Source organism: Pseudophryne corroboree, chromosome 6 (genome assembly GCF_028390025.1).
Source record: "Pseudophryne corroboree isolate aPseCor3 chromosome 6, aPseCor3.hap2, whole genome shotgun sequence".
NCBI lineage: Eukaryota > Metazoa > Chordata > Amphibia > Anura > Myobatrachidae > Pseudophryne > Pseudophryne corroboree.
Window position 1 is genome coordinate 820,013,762 of NC_086449.1, and position 20,539 is coordinate 820,034,300.

The window sequence follows — 20,539 nt, forward strand, 5'->3', positions numbered from 1 at the left end:
AGGGATTTACGTATTTGGACGGATTTCTAGTTCGTTTCACCTTCTCTCTGGAGCTTTTCACGGACGCCTCTGGTGCTTGCGATTCTTGCTGTTGCTGGATGTTTTTTTTTTTTTCCCATACTGGGCACAGTGGCGCTCTGGCGCTATGCCCTGCATAACAGACAGGTGGTCTTCTGGGGCGACAATTTGGCCGTGGTTTTTTGCCATCATTAGGCAGGAGTCCACATCCTTGCTGGACTGCGGGTCTTCGCACAGATAGTCTTGCTATGCTGGGTGAACAACATTACGTTGCGAGACAAGCATGTCCCGGCCGAGCGCAACGAAATTGATGATACCCTTTCTCGCGGCGACTGGCAGTGGTTTCGGCAGTTAGCTCCTGCAACTCTAATCCAAGGGGACTTCTGTCCTGCTTCTGTGTGCGGATTGGAGGATTTAGCCCACAAGTCTTTGGCTCCTGCAACTTTTACGGCCTATCTGGCCGAATCCCTACCTTCTGGAGAGGGGCCATAGTGGGTAAGACCCCTCACAAGGCAGATGGCCCATAGTTGCTTTGGATTCGGGATGGCTGGGATGGTGGCAGAAGGCCGATCCCATAACATCTGGATAGCTGGCTCTCAGGGATAGTGGCAAAAGGCCGATCCCATAACATCTGGGTAGCAGGCCCTCAGGGATAGTGGCAGAAGGCCGATCCCATAACATCTGGGTAGCATGCCCTCAGGGATGGTGGCAGAAGGCCGATCCCATAACATCTGGGTAGCAGGCCTTCAGGGATGGTGGCAGAAGGCCGATACCATAACATCGGGGTAGCAGACCCTTAGGGATGGTAGCAGAAGGCCGATCCCAGAACATCGGGGGTAGCAGGCCCTTAGGGATGGTAGCAGAAGGCCGATCCCAGAACATCGGGGCAGATGGCCCTCCAACATTTAGGTTATTATTTCAATTATGATTTTGAGATATCTTATTTTCCGGAGATGTCTGCCGTCTGCTATGTGGCCCATAACATCTGGGTAGCAGGCCCTCAGGGATGGTGGCAGAAGGCCGATCCCATAACATCTGGGTAGCAGGCCCTTAGGGATGGTGGCAGAAGGCCGATCCCAGAACATCGGGGCAGAAGGCCCTCCAACATTTAGGTTATTATTTCAACTATATTTTGAGATATTTTATTTTCCTGTGCTGTCTGCTTTCTGCTATGTGTGATAACTATTTTCAACCGTCCCTTAGTTGGACAGGGAGTTTTTTAATACAAGTTTAGATTTAATAGGCCTTCCGTTCAGTCAATAAAGGCCGTCGACGCACACCCCGAAGGTTTGGGGTTTTGGATTCAGCGCTCACGATACGGGGATACGATATTGGGGATACGGGCTCGCCTCTTCGTGGCGGCCTTTACGATGTCCTTTCCACGGTACGCTCAGGATGGGTGAGCTGGGGTCCGTCTCTCGGACTTCAGCCTCGCCCGTGCTGGCGGCCTGCGTCGTCGTATGCCCCGGCGGTTTGTGGTGTCGGATTCAGCGCTCCAAGACGGACGTAGTCGGCAGGGGGCTGTGGGTTCGAATGGGTCAGGCTCATGCGCGGGGCAATTGTTCAGTGCCCGCGGCCCGGGCTTATTCGTCCCTTCGGCCTCCAATGCCCACCGGTTAGCTCGTCCATCGTGACGGTTCCCGGTTGTCCAGATATCACTCCCGGTCGGTTTTGGAACGTTGTTTTTTGTACCTGGGTCTATCTCCGGCCGACACTGGGACTCACTCTTTCCGCATCGGCGCTGCGCCAGCAGCCGCTGCGGCGGGTTGGTCCGAAGTCGAAGTCCGGGCACTGGGTAGGTGGAGGTCTGGTGCAGTCATACGCTATATCAGGCCTTTTCCTCCCAGTGCGCCCCTTTGAGGACTAGCCGCTCGCCGCAGTTGCACTTTGCGATTGCGGGGGCCTTGAGGAATTTTTGTTTTATCGTTGGTTTTAATTACGGCTTTTGCCGGCTAACGAAGTTTTGTGTTTTTGCCTCAAGTCAAATTGGGCGACCCTTCCCCCCAAAACCCCCTCCCCGTTAGGGACGCAGTTAGGTTGCCCATCTACTACTCATACTATATTTATTTTGCTTTTTAACCTGCGTTACACCCTTCTTTTGCAGGACGGCGGTTAGGTCCGCACTTTATATGATTTGACGGCCATTCATACATCTACGGGCTGTTCGTGTCTGGGCTGGCCCGGCCAAAGCTGCGGTCTGTGCGCTGGTGGGGGCGTAGAGGCCTCCGCTGGGGACAGCCTGCGGGACTGGCTCCGGGCGGCACCCGCGGCCGGCTGGTATACTGATCTTCTTGGGGGACCTTATTCACATTCTTAGGTACCTTTAGGTAGTTTTCTTGGGTTTCGTTGCATTAGTCCGTATTCTACTTTTATGTCTCTTTAGTTAGTTTTGTTCTGCTTTTTAGGTCCCTTTAGTTAGTCTTTTCGGAGTAGGTGGCGGTGGCAGGTTGGTAACCTGGCAGTTGGCCGGTTTCTGAACGGTTACTTAATTTTAATTATGAGTTCAAGGTTAGTAAGTTTGGGTGTACTTTTAGGTAAATTTTATAGTTTTATAATTAGTTTACGGGCATTGCTTTACCAAGTGGGTCCATATAACTGGTATAAACATATGTGGATGGCGGGGCCGGTGGCCCAATTTTTACCATGTAGGGGCGGAGCGTACCTCCGTCCCTGCAACTGTTGGTGGGGCAGGGGTAGTGGCAGAAGGCCGACCCCTGTCCTTGGATTTTTGATTTTCGATGTCTGGGATGGAGGCAGGAGGCCGATCCCGGAACATCTGGGGCAGAAGGCTCCCTCATACATATGTTTTTTATTGCTTGTTTTTCTGTATTATAACATTGATCACCCATGTTACGTTTATCATGCTTAACCGTTCTTCTCCCCGCCACCTTAGTTAGAGAGGGAAGTCTGCATTTTAGTCTTAGTATTTAATAGGCCTCCCTATCAGTCAGAAAAATAAAAGCTGACCCCTTTCACGCCAATTACAGTTGTTGTGTCTTTATTTTATAAGATAAGTGTGCTTGAGTGGCGCGTGGATGCATCTGACGTGTGAGGTTTAAGACTGCGTAGGGAACATACTGTGACCATAGCAGCATAAACGAACCGTCGGGGCTTCCTCAGCGCCACTCAGTGCATTCACCTTGGCTTGGAAGGGGTTAATGTTTTGTGGAGGGAGGAACGTGGAGAGAGGGTCCGAGGGGCTGATTGGCTGGATCATGTATAGGGGCTGGCCTGTCATACATATAGGCTGCTGACATGGTACTTCCTCCCTCTTTTCAGCTCTTCTCATGACCCGCCCTCCCGCCCTGGGGACTTGGTTTTGGTTTTTATTTTATTTTTGTTCTACAGTCGGGTTCATTGTGTCGGCTTTTGGTGGCCGGTTTCTGAACGGTTACTTAATTTTAATTATGAGTTCAAGGTTAGTAAGTTTGGGTGTACTTTTAGGTAAATTTTATAGTTTTATAATTAGTTTACGGGCATTGCTTTACCAAGTGGGTCCATATAACTGGTATAAACATATGTGGATGGCGGGGCCGGTGGCCCAATTTTTACCATGTAGGGGCGGAGCGTACCTCCGTCCCTGCAACTGTTGGTGGGGCAGGGGTAGTGGCAGAAGGCCGACCCCTGTCCTTGGATTTTTGATTTTCGATGTCTGGGATGGAGGCAGGAGGCCGATCCCGGAACATCTGGGGCAGAAGGCTCCCTCATACATATGTTTTTTATTGCTTGTTTTTCTGTATTATAACATTGATCACCCATGTTACGTTTATCATGCTTAACCGTTCTTCTCCCCGCCACCTTAGTTAGAGAGGGAAGTCTGCATTTTAGTCTTAGTATTTAATAGGCCTCCCTATCAGTCAGAAAAATAAAAGCTGACCCCTTTCACGCCAATTACAGTTGTTGTGTCTTTATTTTATAAGATAAGTGTGCTTGAGTGGCGCGTGGATGCATCTGACGTGTGAGGTTTATGAGATAGTGGGATCAGTATACTATACTGCAGTAATGAGATAGTGGGATCAGTATACTATACTGCAGTAATGAGATAGTGGGATCAGTATACTATACTGCAGTAATGAGATAGTGGGATCAGTATACTATACTGCAGTAATGAGATAGTGTGTGAGATATAAGTATAACAGGGCTCGTTGTGTATGGTACCTGGAATTTCCTGCGAGCGACGAAGTACTGCATGCGCCGTGTGACCTTCACTGCTGTCCTGTGAGCGTCTGTGAGCCTGGAACATAGGAAATGCCAGCTGGGCATATATGTGACACCAACTACGCATGTAACACATGCAGGTCACCAAACACACACACGAGTATGCAGACACACAGGTAAGGTACACCCATACAGCATGTATACACATTGCGTATACAATCACACAGCATACACACAGACTAGGGTAACAACCTCATCCCTTTAATTCTGGACCCATATTAATTACACAGGTTCTGTGGCTGATTAAAACCCAGGTGACATGGAGTCTTGAAGTCAGCCAGCCACAGAATCTGTGTAATTAATGTGTCCAGAATTAATGGGATGAGGTGGTGACACTAACACAGACACATTGGGGTATATATACTAAAGTGCAGGTTTATAGTGGGGATGTTGTACACGCACACATGGTATGAGCACACAGAGGAGCACACGCACACATGGTATGAGCACACGCACACATGGTAAGAGCACACAGAGGAGCAAACGCACATGTGGTATGAGCACACAGGGGAGCACACGCACACGTGATATGAGCACACAGAGGACCACACACACACACACACACACGTGGTATGAGCATACAGAGGACCACACGCACACGTGATATGAGCACACAGAGGAGCACACACACACGTGGTATGAGCATACAGAGGAGCACACACACACACGTGGTATGAGCATACAGAGGAGCACACACACATGGTATGAGCACACAGAGGAGAACACGCACACATGGTATGAGCACACAGAGGAGCACACGTGGTATGAGCACACAGAGAAGCACACGCAAACATGGTATGAGCACAAAGAGGAGCAGACGTGGTATGAGCACACAGAGAAGCACACGCACCCATGGTATGAGCACACATAGGAGCACACGTGGTATGAGCACACAGAATAGCACACGCACACATGGTATGAGCACAGAGAGGAGCACACGCACACATGGTATGAGAACAGAGAGGAGCACACGCACATGTGGTATGAGCACACAGAGGAGCACACACACATGTGGTATGAGCACACAGAGGAGCACACGCACATGTGGTATGAGCACACAGAGGAGCACACACACACGTGGTATGATCACACAGAATAGCACACGCACACATGGTATGAACATACAGAGGAGCACACGTGGTATGAGCACACAGAGAAGCACACGTGGCATGAGCACACAGAATAGCACACGCACACATGGTATGAGAACAGAGAGGAGCACACACACACATGGTATGAGCACACAGAGGAGCACACGCACACATGGTATGAGCACACAGAGGAGCACACGCACACATGGTATGAGTACACAGAGGAGCACACACACACACGTGGTTTGATCACACAGAGGAGCACACACACACACGTGGTATGAGCATACAGAGGAGCACACACACACGTGGTATGAGCACATAGAGGAGCACACGTGGTATGAGCACACAGAGGAGCACAAGCACACATGGTATGAGCACACAGAGGAGAACACGCACACATGGTATGAGCATACAGAGGAGCACACACACACATGGTATGAGCATACAGAGGAGCACACACACACATGGTATGAGCACACAGAGAAGCACACGCAAACATGGTATGAGCACAAAGAGGAGCACATGTGGTATGAGCACACAGAGAAGCACACGCACCCATGGTATGAGCACACATAGGAGCCCACGTGGTATGAGCACACAGAATAGCACACGCACACATGGTATGAGCACAGAGAGGAGCACACGCACACATGGTATGAGCACAAAGAGGAGCACACACACACGTGGTATGAGCACACAGAGGAGCACACGCACACGTGGTATGAGCACACAGAGGAGCACATGCACACGTGGTATGAGCACACAGAGGAGCAGACGCACACATGGTATGAGCACACAGAGGCGCACACACACACGTGGTATGATCACACAGAATAGCACACACACACATGGTATGAGCATACAGAGGAGCACACACACATGGTATGAGCACAAAGAGGAGCACACGTGGTATGAGCACACAGAGAAGCACATGCACCCATGGTATGAGCACACAGAGGAGCACACGTGGTATGAGCACACAGAATAGCACATGCACACATGGTATGAGCACAGGGAGGAGCACACGCACACATGGTATGAGAACAGAGAGGAGCACACGCACACCAAGTATAAGCAAACAGAGGAGCGCACGCACACGTGGTATGAGCACACACACACACGTGGTATGAGCACACAGAGGAGCACACGCACACGTGGTATGAGCACACAGAGGAGCACACGCACACATGGGGGTATATTTACAAAGATTCGTGTTTTTGCCGTTTTGAAGGGTGTTTGATCTCGAATGGTATCGGGTGCATTTTCCTGCAACTTTTTGAATCCTGACACGGTCATTCACTAAGCTGCCAACTTTTCACAATTCGTATTTTCCGATGTCGATGTGATTCGTAATGTCAGGCAGTGTTTTACGGGAGTGATGAGTAAAACACTGCCTGACAAAACACAAGGAATCCCGTCCGGATCTGTGAGATCCGTGCAGGGCTTCATTGTGTACCTTAAAAAGGTGTTTAAAGTCTTTAAAAATCTGAAAAAAATTGCGTGGGGTCCCCCCTCCTAAGCACAACCAGCCTCGGGCTCTTTGAGCCGGTCCTGGTTGACAAAATATGGGGGGAAAAATGACAGGGGTTCCCCCATATTTCATCAACCAGCACCGGGCTCTGCGCCTGGTCCTGGTTCCAAAAATACGGGGGACAAAAAGCGTAGGGGTCCCCCGTATTTTTTAAACCAGCACCGGGCTCCACTAGCTAGGTACATAATGCCACAGCCGGGGGACACTTTTATAGTGGTCCCGGCGGCCCTGGCATTACATACCCAACTAGTCACCCCTGGCCGGGGTACCCTGGAGGAGTGGGAACCCCTTAAATCAAGGGGTCCCCCCCCTCCAGCCACCCAAGGGCCAGGGGTGAAGCCCGAGGCTGTCCCCCCCATCCAAGGGCGGCGGATGGGGGACTGATAGCCAAGTGTAAAAAATGTGAATATTGTTTTTAGTAGCAGTACTACAAGTCCCAGCAAGCCTCCCCGGCAAGCTGGTACTTGGAGAACCACAAGTACCAGCATGCGGTGGAAAACCTGGGCCGCTGGTACCTGTAGTACTACTACTAAAAAAATACCCCCAAAAAAACAGGACACACACACCGTGAAAGTATAATGCGCTCCATTGTATCCAATGGTGGGAACTTTGCGGTCAGCAGTTGACCAAAAGTAACCACACGCATAGGCGCTACATTGTATCTCTGCCGTGTGCTGCCTCACAGACACTACAGGAGCACACAGCCAATCAGGAGAGTGCCACGACGTGGCGCTCCCTGATTGGCTGAAGGGACCCTCTTTGACAGGAGTCAGGGGGGGTCCTGGCAGTCGGGGAAAGGGGTCCCATGTGTAAACATGGGACCCCTTTCAGTGCGTGGTCGGGTTTCCGTTTTTTTGTTTTGCCAAGTATGTGGATTATACAAAGGACAGAATCTACACTGGATTATGTGAGTATAATTTTTTTCACAGGTCCCCCAAGGATTCTACATGGAGAAGAGGACCGAGCCTCGTGGGAACATAGGTAAGTATGTATGTTTGGTGTTATGAGCCACGGCTGTGGCTCATTCCTGTTTTGCATTTTGGTTATGTATTTTATGTTATACTTCTGTTTATGTTGCCCGTGGGTGTCATGGGGTGTTCGGAGCTCACCCTTAAGGAGAGGGTACTGTTATGAACCACAGGTAGTGGTTCATTCCTGTTTTCCTTATTTTATGTTTATAGTTGTCTTGCAGGCCAGGATTTCCCGTTGCTCTGGTTTAAGAAGACTCTTGTTTGCTGCCGGTGGTGAGTCTGTGTAATTGCAGCTTGTTCCCATGTGTTCAGCCTCACCTGTCTGTTAATTGCACCTCTCAGTTGTGCAGCAGGGCAGCTGCACGACATAATTAATTAGGACTCTCTGTTATATTCTGGCTCAGTGCAATACACAGACGCTGGTGATAGTTCTTGAGTTCTGAGCTAGTTCCTGCCAGTTCCTGAGCTCCTGTCTAGCAGTGTCTGTCTAGTCGGTTCCAGTGTCGGTTCCAGTGTCGGATCCAGTGTCGGTTCCAGTGTCCTGCCGTGAAGCGTTCCTGTCCAGAAGTCCTGTGGCTTTGTCTGTTCCTGGTCGAGTATCTGGCTTCTTGGTGTCCACCGGTCTGTCGTTCGGGATTCTGCCTGTCCTCTGGTTCTGAGAGCCTGTGTCGGCTACGTTGGGGGTTCCTGTCCGTTTGCCAGTATTTGTACCAGTTCCGTGAGTAGCGGCTTTGCCGCGTCCGTCGACCTAGGCCGCTGTATTCCTTGGTTATATCTGTCACTGGTGTTTTGCAGAGGGTTCTGCATATGCTGTCACCTCCGGTACACAACAGTATAGTGTTGGTGTGTGGACAGCATTTCCTTTGTTGTTCTTTTCCTTTGGCGGCGTGCCGCACATGTATTTAGGTTTAGGGTTGTTAGTAGCCCCTAGCCTTCTGTTTGCTTTAGTTAGAGGTCCCCTTGTTATTATCCTGTCTCGGTTCACGCCTTGTCTCACCCTAAGACCTGGGGGCATCGGAGTTGGGCAGACCTAATCCGCCCTTCAAACGTGGCTGCCGTGGGCCCAAGAAACCATAGTCACTCAGGCGTGAACTGACCACACGGGTGAAACAATGGAGGTAGGGTGCTAGGGGCTATTTCCACACCACACCTTATTTCAGCGTCACGTTCTGATGCTCTGGACTCACTACGCAACATCTCCCTTGTTCTGAGCACCAGGAACCTAACATTATCACCAGCCATACAAAAAAAAAGAAACAAAGCTAAATAGTAGTTTTTTCTTTTTTGGTCTAGTGTCTTGTCTAGAATTCAGTGTGCAGAATCCAGTCCGGTGTTTAGAATCCAGTCCTGTCTAGAATTCAGTGTGCAGAATCCAGTCTGGTGTTTAGAATCCAGTCCTGTCTAGAATTCAGTGTGCAGAATCGTTCAGAATCCAGTCCTGTCTAGAAATCAGTGTGCAGAATCCAGTCCGGTGTTTAGAATCCAGTCCTGTCTAGAAATCAGTGTGCAGAATCCAGTCCGGTGTTTAGAATCCAGTCCTGTCTAGAATTCAGTGTGCAGAATCCAGTCCGGTGTTTAGAATCCAGTCCTGTCTAGAATTCAGTGTGCAGAATCCAGTCCGGTGTTTAGAATCCAGTCCTGTCTAGAATTCAGTGTGCAGAATCCAGTCCGGTGTTTAGAATCCAGTCCTGTCTAGAATTCAGTGTGCAGAATCCAGTCCGGTGTTTAGAATCCAGTCCTGTCTAGAATTCAGTGTGCAGAATCCAGTCATTTTCTTGTCTAGTTTAAAAAAAAAATCCAGTCCAGTCTTGTCTTGTCTAGTCTAGTTTAGTCTTGTCTTGTCTAGTTTAAAATCCTCCTATGCCAACTATGCAAGCCCTGCAGGCGTTTCTCTCAGCCCTGAACTTTGCTTTCAGTGCTTTGAAACCTGAGCGACTGGAAGTTTTGCAGCAATCCTTAAAGCAACTGCAAAACCTTCTGACTAAAATTTTGCTTATCTTGCCAGAAGTCGTTGATAGTTCATCTACCTCTAAAGAGACTCTTGCTCACAATATGGTGACAAGAGAATCCTCAGGTTCAGTTGGAGAGAAAAAGTTTAAAAGTTTTCTGCGGCCCAGGCTCTCAGAAGAGGAGCGTCTGCGTCGCAGAAACTTAAATTTATGCCTATATTGTGGGGGTTTAGGCCACTATCTGCAGACCTGTGAGTTGCGCAAGCCAAAGTGTGGCGACAAGTCCTGCCCTCTGGCCAAGTTGAGTCAGGATACAAGACCTACTCCTGTCTCTACTGTGGCAGAGGTACTTGTCACACAACCCACACTAAAAAGCACTCTGTCCTATAATTGGGGTCCTTGGGCTAGGGAGCCCCATTATAGATTCAGGAACCAAAGGAGAATGTTTCTCTCCTCTTTTGATTTTCCTGTTGTAGCAGAGTTGCAAACCCCTGGAGCGGTGCCCGATGCCCGGGGTCCTGGAGTGGTGCCCGAAGCCCAGGGTCCTGGAGCGGTGCCCGATGCCCAGGGTCCTGGAGCGGTGCCCGATGCCCAGGGTCCTGGAGCGGTGCCCGATGCCCAGGGTCCTGGAGCGGTGCCCGATGCCCAGGGTCCTGGAGCGGTGCCCGATGCCCAGGGTCCTGGAGCGGTGCCCGATGCCATAACATAGTAACATAGTATCTGAGGTTGAAAAAAGACAATTGTCCATCGAGTTCAACCTATTTGTGGTGTCCTATGCATGATGATTTGACTAAAATTTCTGACTGATGCTGCTGTCAGCCGTTACATTTTATCCCTATTTATAGTAACTATAATGCATGACTATGCACCATACCCCTGGATATCCTTATCCATTAGGAATTTATCTAACCCATTCTTAAAGGTGTTGACAGATTCCGCCATTACAACTCCCTCGGGCAGGGAATTCCAAACACGTATTGTCCTTACCGTGAAAAAGCCCTTACGCCGTATTGTGCGGAATCTCCTTTCCTCTAACCTGAGCGAGTGTCCACGAGTCCTCTGTGTTGATCTAACCAAAAACAGGTCCCGCGCAAGCTCTGTGTATTGTCCCCTTATATATTTGTAGATGTTGATCATATCCCCTCTTAGTCTCCGCTTTTCCAATGTAAACATGCCTAGTCTTTCAAGCCTTTCCTTGTATTCCATCATCTCCATGCCCTTAATTAGTTTGGTCGCTCTCCTCTGTACCTTTTCAAGCTCCAGGATATCCTTTTTGTAGTACGGTGCCCAGAACTGTACACAGTATTCAAGGTGTGGCCTCACTAGTGATTTATATAACGGGAGTATAATACTCTCGTCCCTAGCATCAATACCCCGTTTTATGCATGCTAATAATAAGAATTTACTTACCGATAATTCTATTTCTCGTAGTCCGTAGTGGATGCTGGGGACTCCGTAAGGACCATGGGGAATAGCGGCTCCGCAGGAGACTGGGCACATCTAAAGAAAGCTTTAGGACTATCTGGTGTGCACTGGCTCCTCCCCCTATGACCCTCCTCCAAGCCTCAGTTAGGATACTGTGCCCGGACGAGCGTACACAATAAGGAAGGATTTTGAATCCCGGGTAAGACTCATACCAGCCACACCAATCACACCGTACAACTTGTGATCTGAACCCAGTTAACAGCATGATAACAGAGGAGCCTCTAGAAAAGATGGCTCACTACAGCAATAACCCGATTTTTTGGTAACAATAACTATGTACCAGTATTGCAGACAATCCGCACTTGGGATGGGCGCCCAGCATCCCCTACGGACTACGAGAAATAGAATTATCGGTAAGTAAATTCTTATTTTCTCTAACGTCCTAAGTGGATGCTGGGGACTCCGTAAGGACCATGGGGATTATACCAAAGCTCCCAAACGGGCGGGAGAGTGCGGATGACTCTGCAGCACCAAATGAGAGAACTCCAGGTCCTCCTCAGCCAGGGTATCAATTTTGTAGAATTTTACAAACGTATTTGCTCCTGACCAAGTAGCTGCTCGGCAAAGTTGTAAAGCCGAGACCCCTCGGGCAGCCGCCCAAGATGAGCCCACCTTCCTTGTGGAGTGGGCATTTACAGATTTTTGGCTGTGGCAGGCCTGCCACAGAATGTGCAAGCTGAATTGTACTACAAATCCAACGAGCAATAGTCTGCTTAGAAGCAGGAGCACCCAGCTTGTTGGGTGCATACAGGATAAACAGCGAGCCAGATTTCCTGACTCCAGCCGTCCTGGAAACCTATATTTTCAGGGCCCTGACAACGTCTAGCAACTTGGAGTCCTCCAAGTCCCTAGTAGCCGCAAGCACAGAGAGGAGCACACGCACACCAAGTATAAGCAAACAGAGGAGCGCACGCACACGTGGTATGAGCACACACACACACGTGGTATGAGCACACAGAGGAGCACACGCACACGTGGTATGAGCACACAGAGGAGCACACGCACACATGGGGGTATATTTACAAAGATTCGTGTTTTTGCCGTTTTGAAGGGTGTTTGATCTCGAATGGTATCGGGTGCATTTTCCTGCAACTTTTTGAATCCTGACACGGTCATTCACTAAGCTGCCAACTTTTCACAATTCGTATTTTCCGATGTCGATGTGATTCGTAATGTCAGGCAGTGTTTTACGGGAGTGATGAGTAAAACACTGCCTGACAAAACACAAGGAATCCCGTCCGGATCTGTGAGATCCGTGCAGGACTTCATTGTGTACCTTAAAAAGGTGTTTAAAGTCTTTAAAAATCTGAAAAAAATTGCGTGGGGTCCCCCCTCCTAAGCACAACCAGCCTCGGGCTCTTTGAGCCGGTCCTGGTTGACAAAATATGGGGGGAAAAATGACAGGGGTTCCCCCATATTTCATCAACCAGCACCGGGCTCTGCGCCTGGTCCTGGTTCCAAAAATACGGGGGACAAAAAGCGTAGGGGTCCCCCGTATTTTTGAAACCAGCACCGGGCTCCACTAGCTAGGTACATAATGCCACAGCCGGGGGACACTTTTATAGTGGTCCCGGCGGCCCTGGCATTACATACCCAACTAGTCACCCCTGGCCGGGGTACCCTGGAGGAGTGGGAACCCCTTAAATCAAGGGGTCCCCCCCCTCCAGCCACCCAAGGGCCAGGGGTGAAGCCCGAGGCTGTCCCCCCCATCCAAGGGCGGCGGATGGGGGACTGATAGCCAAGTGTAAAAAATGTGAATATTGTTTTTAGTAGCAGTACTACAAGTCCCAGCAAGCCTCCCCGGCAAGCTGGTACTTGGAGAACCACAAGTACCAGCATGCGGTGGAAAACCTGGGCCGCTGGTACCTGTAGTACTACTACTAAAAAAATACCCCCAAAAAAACAGGACACACACACCGTGAAAGTATAATGCGCTCCATTGTATCCAATGGTGGGAACTTTGCGGTCAGCAGTTGACCAAAAGTAACCACACGCATAGGCGCTACATTGTATCTCTGCCGTGTGCTGCCTCACAGACACTACAGGAGCACACAGCCAATCAGGAGAGTGCCACGACGTGGCGCTCCCTGATTGGCTGAAGGGACCCTCTTTGACAGGAGTCAGGGGGGGTCCTGGCAGTCGGGGAAAGGGGTCCCATGTGTAAACATGGGACCCCTTTCAGTGCGTGGTCGGGTTTCCGTTTTTTTGTTTTGCCAAGTATGTGGATTATACAAAGGACAGAATCTACACTGGATTATGTGAGTATAATTTTTTTCACAGGTCCCCCAAGGATTCTACATGGAGAAGAGGACCGAGCCTCGTGGGAACATAGGTAAGTATGTATGTTTGGTGTTATGAGCCACGGCTGTGGCTCATTCCTGTTTTGCATTTTGGTTATGTATTTTATGTTATACTTCTGTTTATGTTGCCCGTGGGTGTCATGGGGTGTTCGGAGCTCACCCTTAAGGAGAGGGTACTGTTATGAACCACAGGTAGTGGTTCATTCCTGTTTTCCTTATTTTATGTTTATAGTTGTCTTGCAGGCCAGGATTTCCCGTTGCTCTGGTTTAAGAAGACTCTTGTTTGCTGCCGGTGGTGAGTCTGTGTAATTGCAGCTTATTCCCATGTGTTCAGCCTCACCTGTCTGTTAATTGCACCTCTCAGTTGTGCAGCAGGGCAGCTGCACGACATAATTAATTAGGACTCTCTGTTATATTCTGGCTCAGTGCAATACACAGACGCTGGTGATAGTTCTTGAGTTCTGAGCTAGTTCCTGCCAGTTCCTGAGCTCCTGTCTAGCAGTGTCTGTCTAGTCGGTTCCAGTGTCGGTTCCAGTGTCGGTTCCAGTGTCGGATCCAGTGTCGGTTCCAGTGTCCTGCCGTGAAGCGTTCCTGTCCAGAAGTCCTGTGGCTTTGTCTGTTCCTGGTCGAGTATCTGGCTTCTTGGTGTCCACCGGTCTGTCGTTCGGGATTCTGCCTGTCCTCTGGTTCTGAGAGCCTGTGTCGGCTACGTTGGGGGTTCCTGTCCGTTTGCCAGTATTTGTACCAGTTCCGTGAGTAGCGGCTTTGCCGCGTCCGTCGACCTAGGCCGCTGTATTCCTTGGTTATATCTGTCACTGGTGTTTTGCAGAGGGTTCTGCATATGCTGTCACCTCCGGTACACAACAGTATAGTGTTGGTGTGTGGACAGCATTTCCTTTGTTGTTCTTTTCCTTTGGCGGCGTGCCGCACATGTATTTAGGTTTAGGGTTGTTAGTAGCCCCTAGCCTTCTGTTTGCTTTAGTTAGAGGTCCCCTTGTTATTATCCTGTCTCGGTTCACGCCTTGTCTCACCCTAAGACCTGGGGATCGGAGTTGGGCAGACCTAATCCGCCCTTCAAACGTGGCTGCCGTGGGCCCAAGAAACCATAGTCACTCAGGCGTGAACTGACCACACGGGTGAAACAATGGAGGTAGGGTGCTAGGGGCTATTTCCACACCACACCTTATTTCAGCGTCACGTTCTGATGCTCTGGACTCACTACGCAACATCTCCCTTGTTCTGAGCACCAGGAACCTAACATTATCACCAGCCATACAAAAAAAAAGAAACAAAGCTAAATAGTAGTTTTTTCTTTTTTGGTCTAGTGTCTTGTCTAGAATTCAGTGTGCAGAATCCAGTCCGGTGTTTAGAATCCAGTCCTGTCTAGAATTCAGTGTGCAGAATCCAGTCTGGTGTTTAGAATCCAGTCCTGTCTAGAATTCAGTGTGCAGAATCGTTCAGAATCCAGTCCTGTCTAGAAATCAGTGTGCAGAATCCAGTCCGGTGTTTAGAATCCAGTCCTGTCTAGAAATCAGTGTGCAGAATCCAGTCCGGTGTTTAGAATCCAGTCCTGTCTAGAATTCAGTGTGCAGAATCCAGTCCGGTGTTTAGAATCCAGTCCTGTCTAGAATTCAGTGTGCAGAATCCAGTCCGGTGTTTAGAATCCAGTCCTGTCTAGAATTCAGTGTGCAGAATCCAGTCCGGTGTTTAGAATCCAGTCCTGTCTAGAATTCAGTGTGCAGAATCCAGTCCGGTGTTTAGAATCCAGTCCTGTCTAGAATTCAGTGTGCAGAATCCAGTCATTTTCTTGTCTAGTTTAAAAAAAAAATCCAGTCCAGTCTTGTCTTGTCTAGTCTAGTTTAGTCTTGTCTTGTCTAGTTTAAAATCCTCCTATGCCAACTATGCAAGCCCTGCAGGCGTTTCTCTCAGCCCTGAACTTTGCTTTCAGTGCTTTGAAACCTGAGCGACTGGAAGTTTTGCAGCAATCCTTAAAGCAACTGCAAAACCTTCTGACTAAAATTTTGCTTATCTTGCCAGAAGTCGTTGATAGTTCATCTACCTCTAAAGAGACTCTTGCTCACAATATGGTGACAAGAGAATCCTCAGGTTCAGTTGGAGAGAAAAAGTTTAAAAGTTTTCTGCGGCCCAGGCTCTCAGAAGAGGAGCGTCTGCGTCGCAGAAACTTAAATTTATGCCTATATTGTGGGGGTTTAGGCCACTATCTGCAGACCTGTGAGTTGCGCAAGCCAAAGTGTGGCGACAAGTCCTGCCCTCTGGCCAAGTTGAGTCAGGATACAAGACCTACTCCTGTCTCTACTGTGGCAGAGGTACTTGTCACACAACCCACACTAAAAAGCACTCTGTCCTATAATTGGGGTCCTTGGGCTAGGGAGCCCCATTATAGATTCAGGAACCAAAGGAGAATGTTTCTCTCCTCTTTTGATTTTCCTGTTGTAGCAGAGTTGCAAACCCCTGGAGCGGTGCCCGATGCCCGGGGTCCTGGAGTGGTGCCCGAAGCCCAGGGTCCTGGAGCGGTGCCCGATGCCCAGGGTCCTGGAGCGGTGCCCGATGCCCAGGGTCCTGGAGCGGTGCCCGATGCCCAGGGTCCTGGAGCGGTGCCCGATGCCCAGGGTCCTGGAGCGGTGCCCGATGCCCAGGGTCCTGGAGCGGTGCCCGATGCCATAACATAGTAACATAGTATCTGAGGTTGAAAAAAGACAATTGTCCATCGAGTTCAACCTATTTGTGGTGTCCTATGCATGATGATTTGACTAAAATTTCTGACTGATGCTGCTGTCAGCCGTTACATTTTATCCCTATTTATAGTAACTATAATGCATGACTATGCACCATACCCCTGGATATCCTTATCCATTAGGAATTTATCTAACCCATTCTTAAAGGTGTTGACAGATTCCGCCATTACAACTCCCTCGGGCAGGGAATTCCAAACACGTATTGTCCTTACCGTGAAAAAGCCCTTACGCCGTATTGTGCGGAATCTCCTTTCCTCTAACCTGAGCGAGTGTCCACGAGTCCTCTGTGTTGATCTAACCAAAAACAGGTCCCGCGCAAGCTCTGTGTATTGTCCCCTTATATATTTGTAGATGTTGATCATATCCCCTCTTAGTCTCCGCTTTTCCAATGTAAACATGCCTAGTCTTTCAAGCCTTTCCTTGTATTCCATCATCTCCATGCCCTTAATTAGTTTGGTCGCTCTCCTCTGTACCTTTTCAAGCTCCAGGATATCCTTTTTGTAGTACGGTGCCCAGAACTGTACACAGTATTCAAGGTGTGGCCTCACTAGTGATTTATATAACGGGAGTATAATACTCTCGTCCCTAGCATCAATACCCCGTTTTATGCATGCTAATAATAAGAATTTACTTACCGATAATTCTATTTCTCGTAGTCCGTAGTGGATGCTGGGGACTCCGTAAGGACCATGGGGAATAGCGGCTCCGCAGGAGACTGGGCACATCTAAAGAAAGCTTTAGGACTATCTGGTGTGCACTGGCTCCTCCCCCTATGACCCTCCTCCAAGCCTCAGTTAGGATTCTGTGCCCGGACGAGCGTACACAATAAGGAAGGATTTTGAATCCCGGGTAAGACTCATACCAGCCACACCAATCACACCGTACAACTTGTGATCTGAACCCAGTTAACAGCATGATAACAGAGGAGCCTCTAGAAAAGATGGCTCACTACAGCAATAACCCGATTTTTTGGTAACAATAACTATGTACCAGTATTGCAGACAATCCGCACTTGGGATGGGCGCCCAGCATCCACTACGGACTACGAGAAATAGAATTATCGGTAAGTAAATTCTTATTTTCTCTAACGTCCTAAGTGGATGCTGGGGACTCCGTAAGGACCATGGGGATTATACCAAAGCTCCCAAACGGGCGGGAGAGTGCGGATGACTCTGCAGCACCAAATGAGAGAACTCCAGGTCCTCCTCAGCCAGGGTATCAATTTTGTAGAATTTTACAAACGTATTTGCTCCTGACCAAGTAGCTGCTCGGCAAAGTTGTAAAGCCGAGACCCCTCGGGCAGCCGCCCAAGATGAGCCCACCTTCCTTGTGGAGTGGGCATTTACAGATTTTTGGCTGTGGCAGGCCTGCCACAGAATGTGCAAGCTGAATTGTACTACAAATCCAACGAGCAATAGTCTGCTTAGAAGCAGGAGCACCCAGCTTGTTGGGTGCATACAGGATAAACAGCGAGCCAGATTTCCTGACTCCAGCCGTCCTGGAAACCTATATTTTCAGGGCCCTGACAACGTCTAGCAACTTGGAGTCCTCCAAGTCCCTAGTAGCCGCAAGCACCACAATAGGTTGGTTCAGGTGAAACGCTGAAACCACCTTAGGGAGAAACTGAGGACGAGTCCTCAATTCCGCCCTGTCCGAATGGAAAATCAGATAAGGGCTTTTACAGGATAAAGCCGCCAATTCTGACACGCGCCTGGCCCAGGCCAGGGCCAACAGCATGACCACTTTCCATGTGAGATATTTTAACTCCACAGATTTAAGTGGTTCAAACCAATGTGACTTTTGGAACCCAAAAACTACATTGAGATCCCAAAGTGCCACTGGAGGCACAAAAGGAGGCTGTATATGCAGTACCCCTTTTACAAACGTCTGAACTTCAGGGACTGAAGCTAGTTCTTTTTGGAAGAAAATTGACAGGGCCGAAATTTGAACCTTAATGGACCCCAATTTCAGGCCCATAGACACTCCTGTTTGCAGGAAATGTAGGAATCGCCCCAGTTGAATTTCCTCCGTCGGGCCTTACTGGCCTCGCACCACGCAACATATTTTCGCCAAATGCGGTGATAATGTCTTGCGGTTTCATCCTTCCTGGCTTTGATCAGGATAGGGATGACTTCATCCGGAATGCCTTTTTTCCTTCAGGATCCGGCGTTCAACCGCCATGCCGTCAAACGCAGCCACGGTAAGTCTTGGAACAGACAGGGTCCTTGCTGGAGCAGGTCCCTTCTTAGAGGTAGAGGCCACGGATCCTCCGTGAGCATCTCTTGAAGTTCCGGTTACCAAGTCCTTCTTGGCCAATCCGGAGCCACGAATATAGTGCTTACTCCTCTCCATCTTATCAATCTCAGTACCTTGGGTATGAGAGGCAGAGGAGGGAACACATACACTGACTGGTACACCCACGGTGTTACCAGAGCGTCTACAGCTATTGCCTGAGGGTCCCTTGACCTGGCGCAATACCTGTCGAGTTTTTCCCAACGGTTTATAATCATGTGGAAGACTTCTGGGTGAAGTCCCCACTCTCCCGGGTGGAGGTCGTGCTGAGGAAGTCTGCTTCCCAGTTGTCCACTCCCGGAATGAATACTGCTGACAGTGCTATCACATGATTTTCCGCCCAGCGAAGAATCCTTGCAGCTTCTGCCATTGCCCTCCTGCTTCTTGTGCCACCCTGTCTGTTTACGTGGGTGACTGCCGTGATGTTGTCCGACTGGATCAACACCGGCTGACCTTGAAGCAGAGGTCTTGCTAAGCTTAGAGCATTGTAAATGGCCCTTAGCTTCAGGATATTTATGTGAAGTGATGTCTCCAGGCTTGACCATAAGCCCTGGATATTCCTTCCCTGTGTGACTGCTCCCCAGCCTCGCAGGCTGGCATCCGTGGTCACCAGGACCCAGTCCTGAATGCCGAATCTGCGGCCCTCTAGAAGATGAGCACTCTGCAACCACCACAGGAGGGACACCCTTGTCCTTGCTGACAGGGTTATCCGCTGATGCATCTGAAGATGCGACCCGGACCATTTGTCCAGCAGGTCCCACTGGAAAGTTCTTGCGTGGAATCTGCCGAATGGGATTGCTTCGTAGGAAGCCACCATTTTACCCAGAACCCTTGTGCATTGATGCACTGAGACTTGGCTCGGTTTTAGGAGGTTCCTGACTAGCTCGGATAACTCCCTGGCTTTCTCCTCCGGGAGAAACACCTTTTTCTGGACTGTGTCCAGGATCATCCCTAGGAACAGAAGACAAGTCGTCGGAACCAGCTGCGATTTTGGAATATTGAGAGTCCAATCGTGCTGCCGCAACACTACCTGAGATAGTGCTACACCGACCTCCAACTGTTCCCTGGATCTTACCCTTATCAGGGAATCGTCCAAGTAAGGGATAACTAAAATTCCCTTCCTTCGAAGGAATATCATCATTTCGGCCATTACCTTGGTAAAGACCCGGGGTGCCGTGGACCATCCATACGGCAGCGTCTGAACTGATAGTGACAGTTCTGTACCATAAACCTGAGGTACCCTTGGTGAGAAGGGTAAATTTTGACATGAAGGTAAGCATCCTTGATGTCCCGAGACATCATGTAGTCCCCTTCTTCCAGGTTCGCAATCACTGCTCTGAGTGACTCAATCTTGAATTTGAACCTCTGTATGTAAGTGTTCAAAGATTTTAGATTTAGAATCGGTCTCACCGAGCCGTCCGGCTTCGGTACCACAACAGTGTGGAATAATACCCCGTTCCCTGTTGCAGGAGGGGTACCTTGATTATCACCTGCTGGGAATACAGCTTGTGAATGGCTTCCAAAACTGTCTCCCTGTCAGAAGGAGACATCGGTAAAGCCGACTTTAGGAAACGGCGAGGGGGAGACGTCTCGAATTCTAATTTGTACCCCTGAGATATCACCTGAAGGATCCAGGGGTCTACTTGCGAGTGAGCCCACTGCGCGCTGAAATTCATTGAGACGGGCCCCCCACCGTGCCTGATTCTGCTTGTAAAGCCCCAGCGTCATACTGAGGGCTTGGCAGAGGCGGGAGAGGGTTTCTGTTCCTGGGAACTGGCTGATTTCTGCAGCCTTTTTCCTCTCCCTCTGTCACGGGGCAGAAATGAGGAACCTTTTGCCCGCTTGTCCACGAAAAGACTGCGCCTGATAATACGGCGTCTTCTCATGTTGAGAGGCGACCTGGGGTACAAACGTGGATTTCCCAG

At 49.5% G+C, this 20,539-nt stretch overlaps 1 protein-coding gene across 1 annotated transcript in view; it reads right to left on the reverse strand.

Moving 5' to 3' along the window:
- The window catches only part of LOC134934705 (potassium voltage-gated channel subfamily KQT member 1-like), a 120,774-nt gene that overhangs the window by 21,292 nt on the left and 78,943 nt on the right, over positions 1-20,539 (reverse strand). The window contains exon 12 of the mRNA XM_063930076.1: positions 4,119-4,252. Coding sequence (XP_063786146.1) covers positions 4,119-4,252 — 134 coding nt within the window. The remainder of the gene's footprint in view (positions 1-4,118; positions 4,253-20,539) is intronic.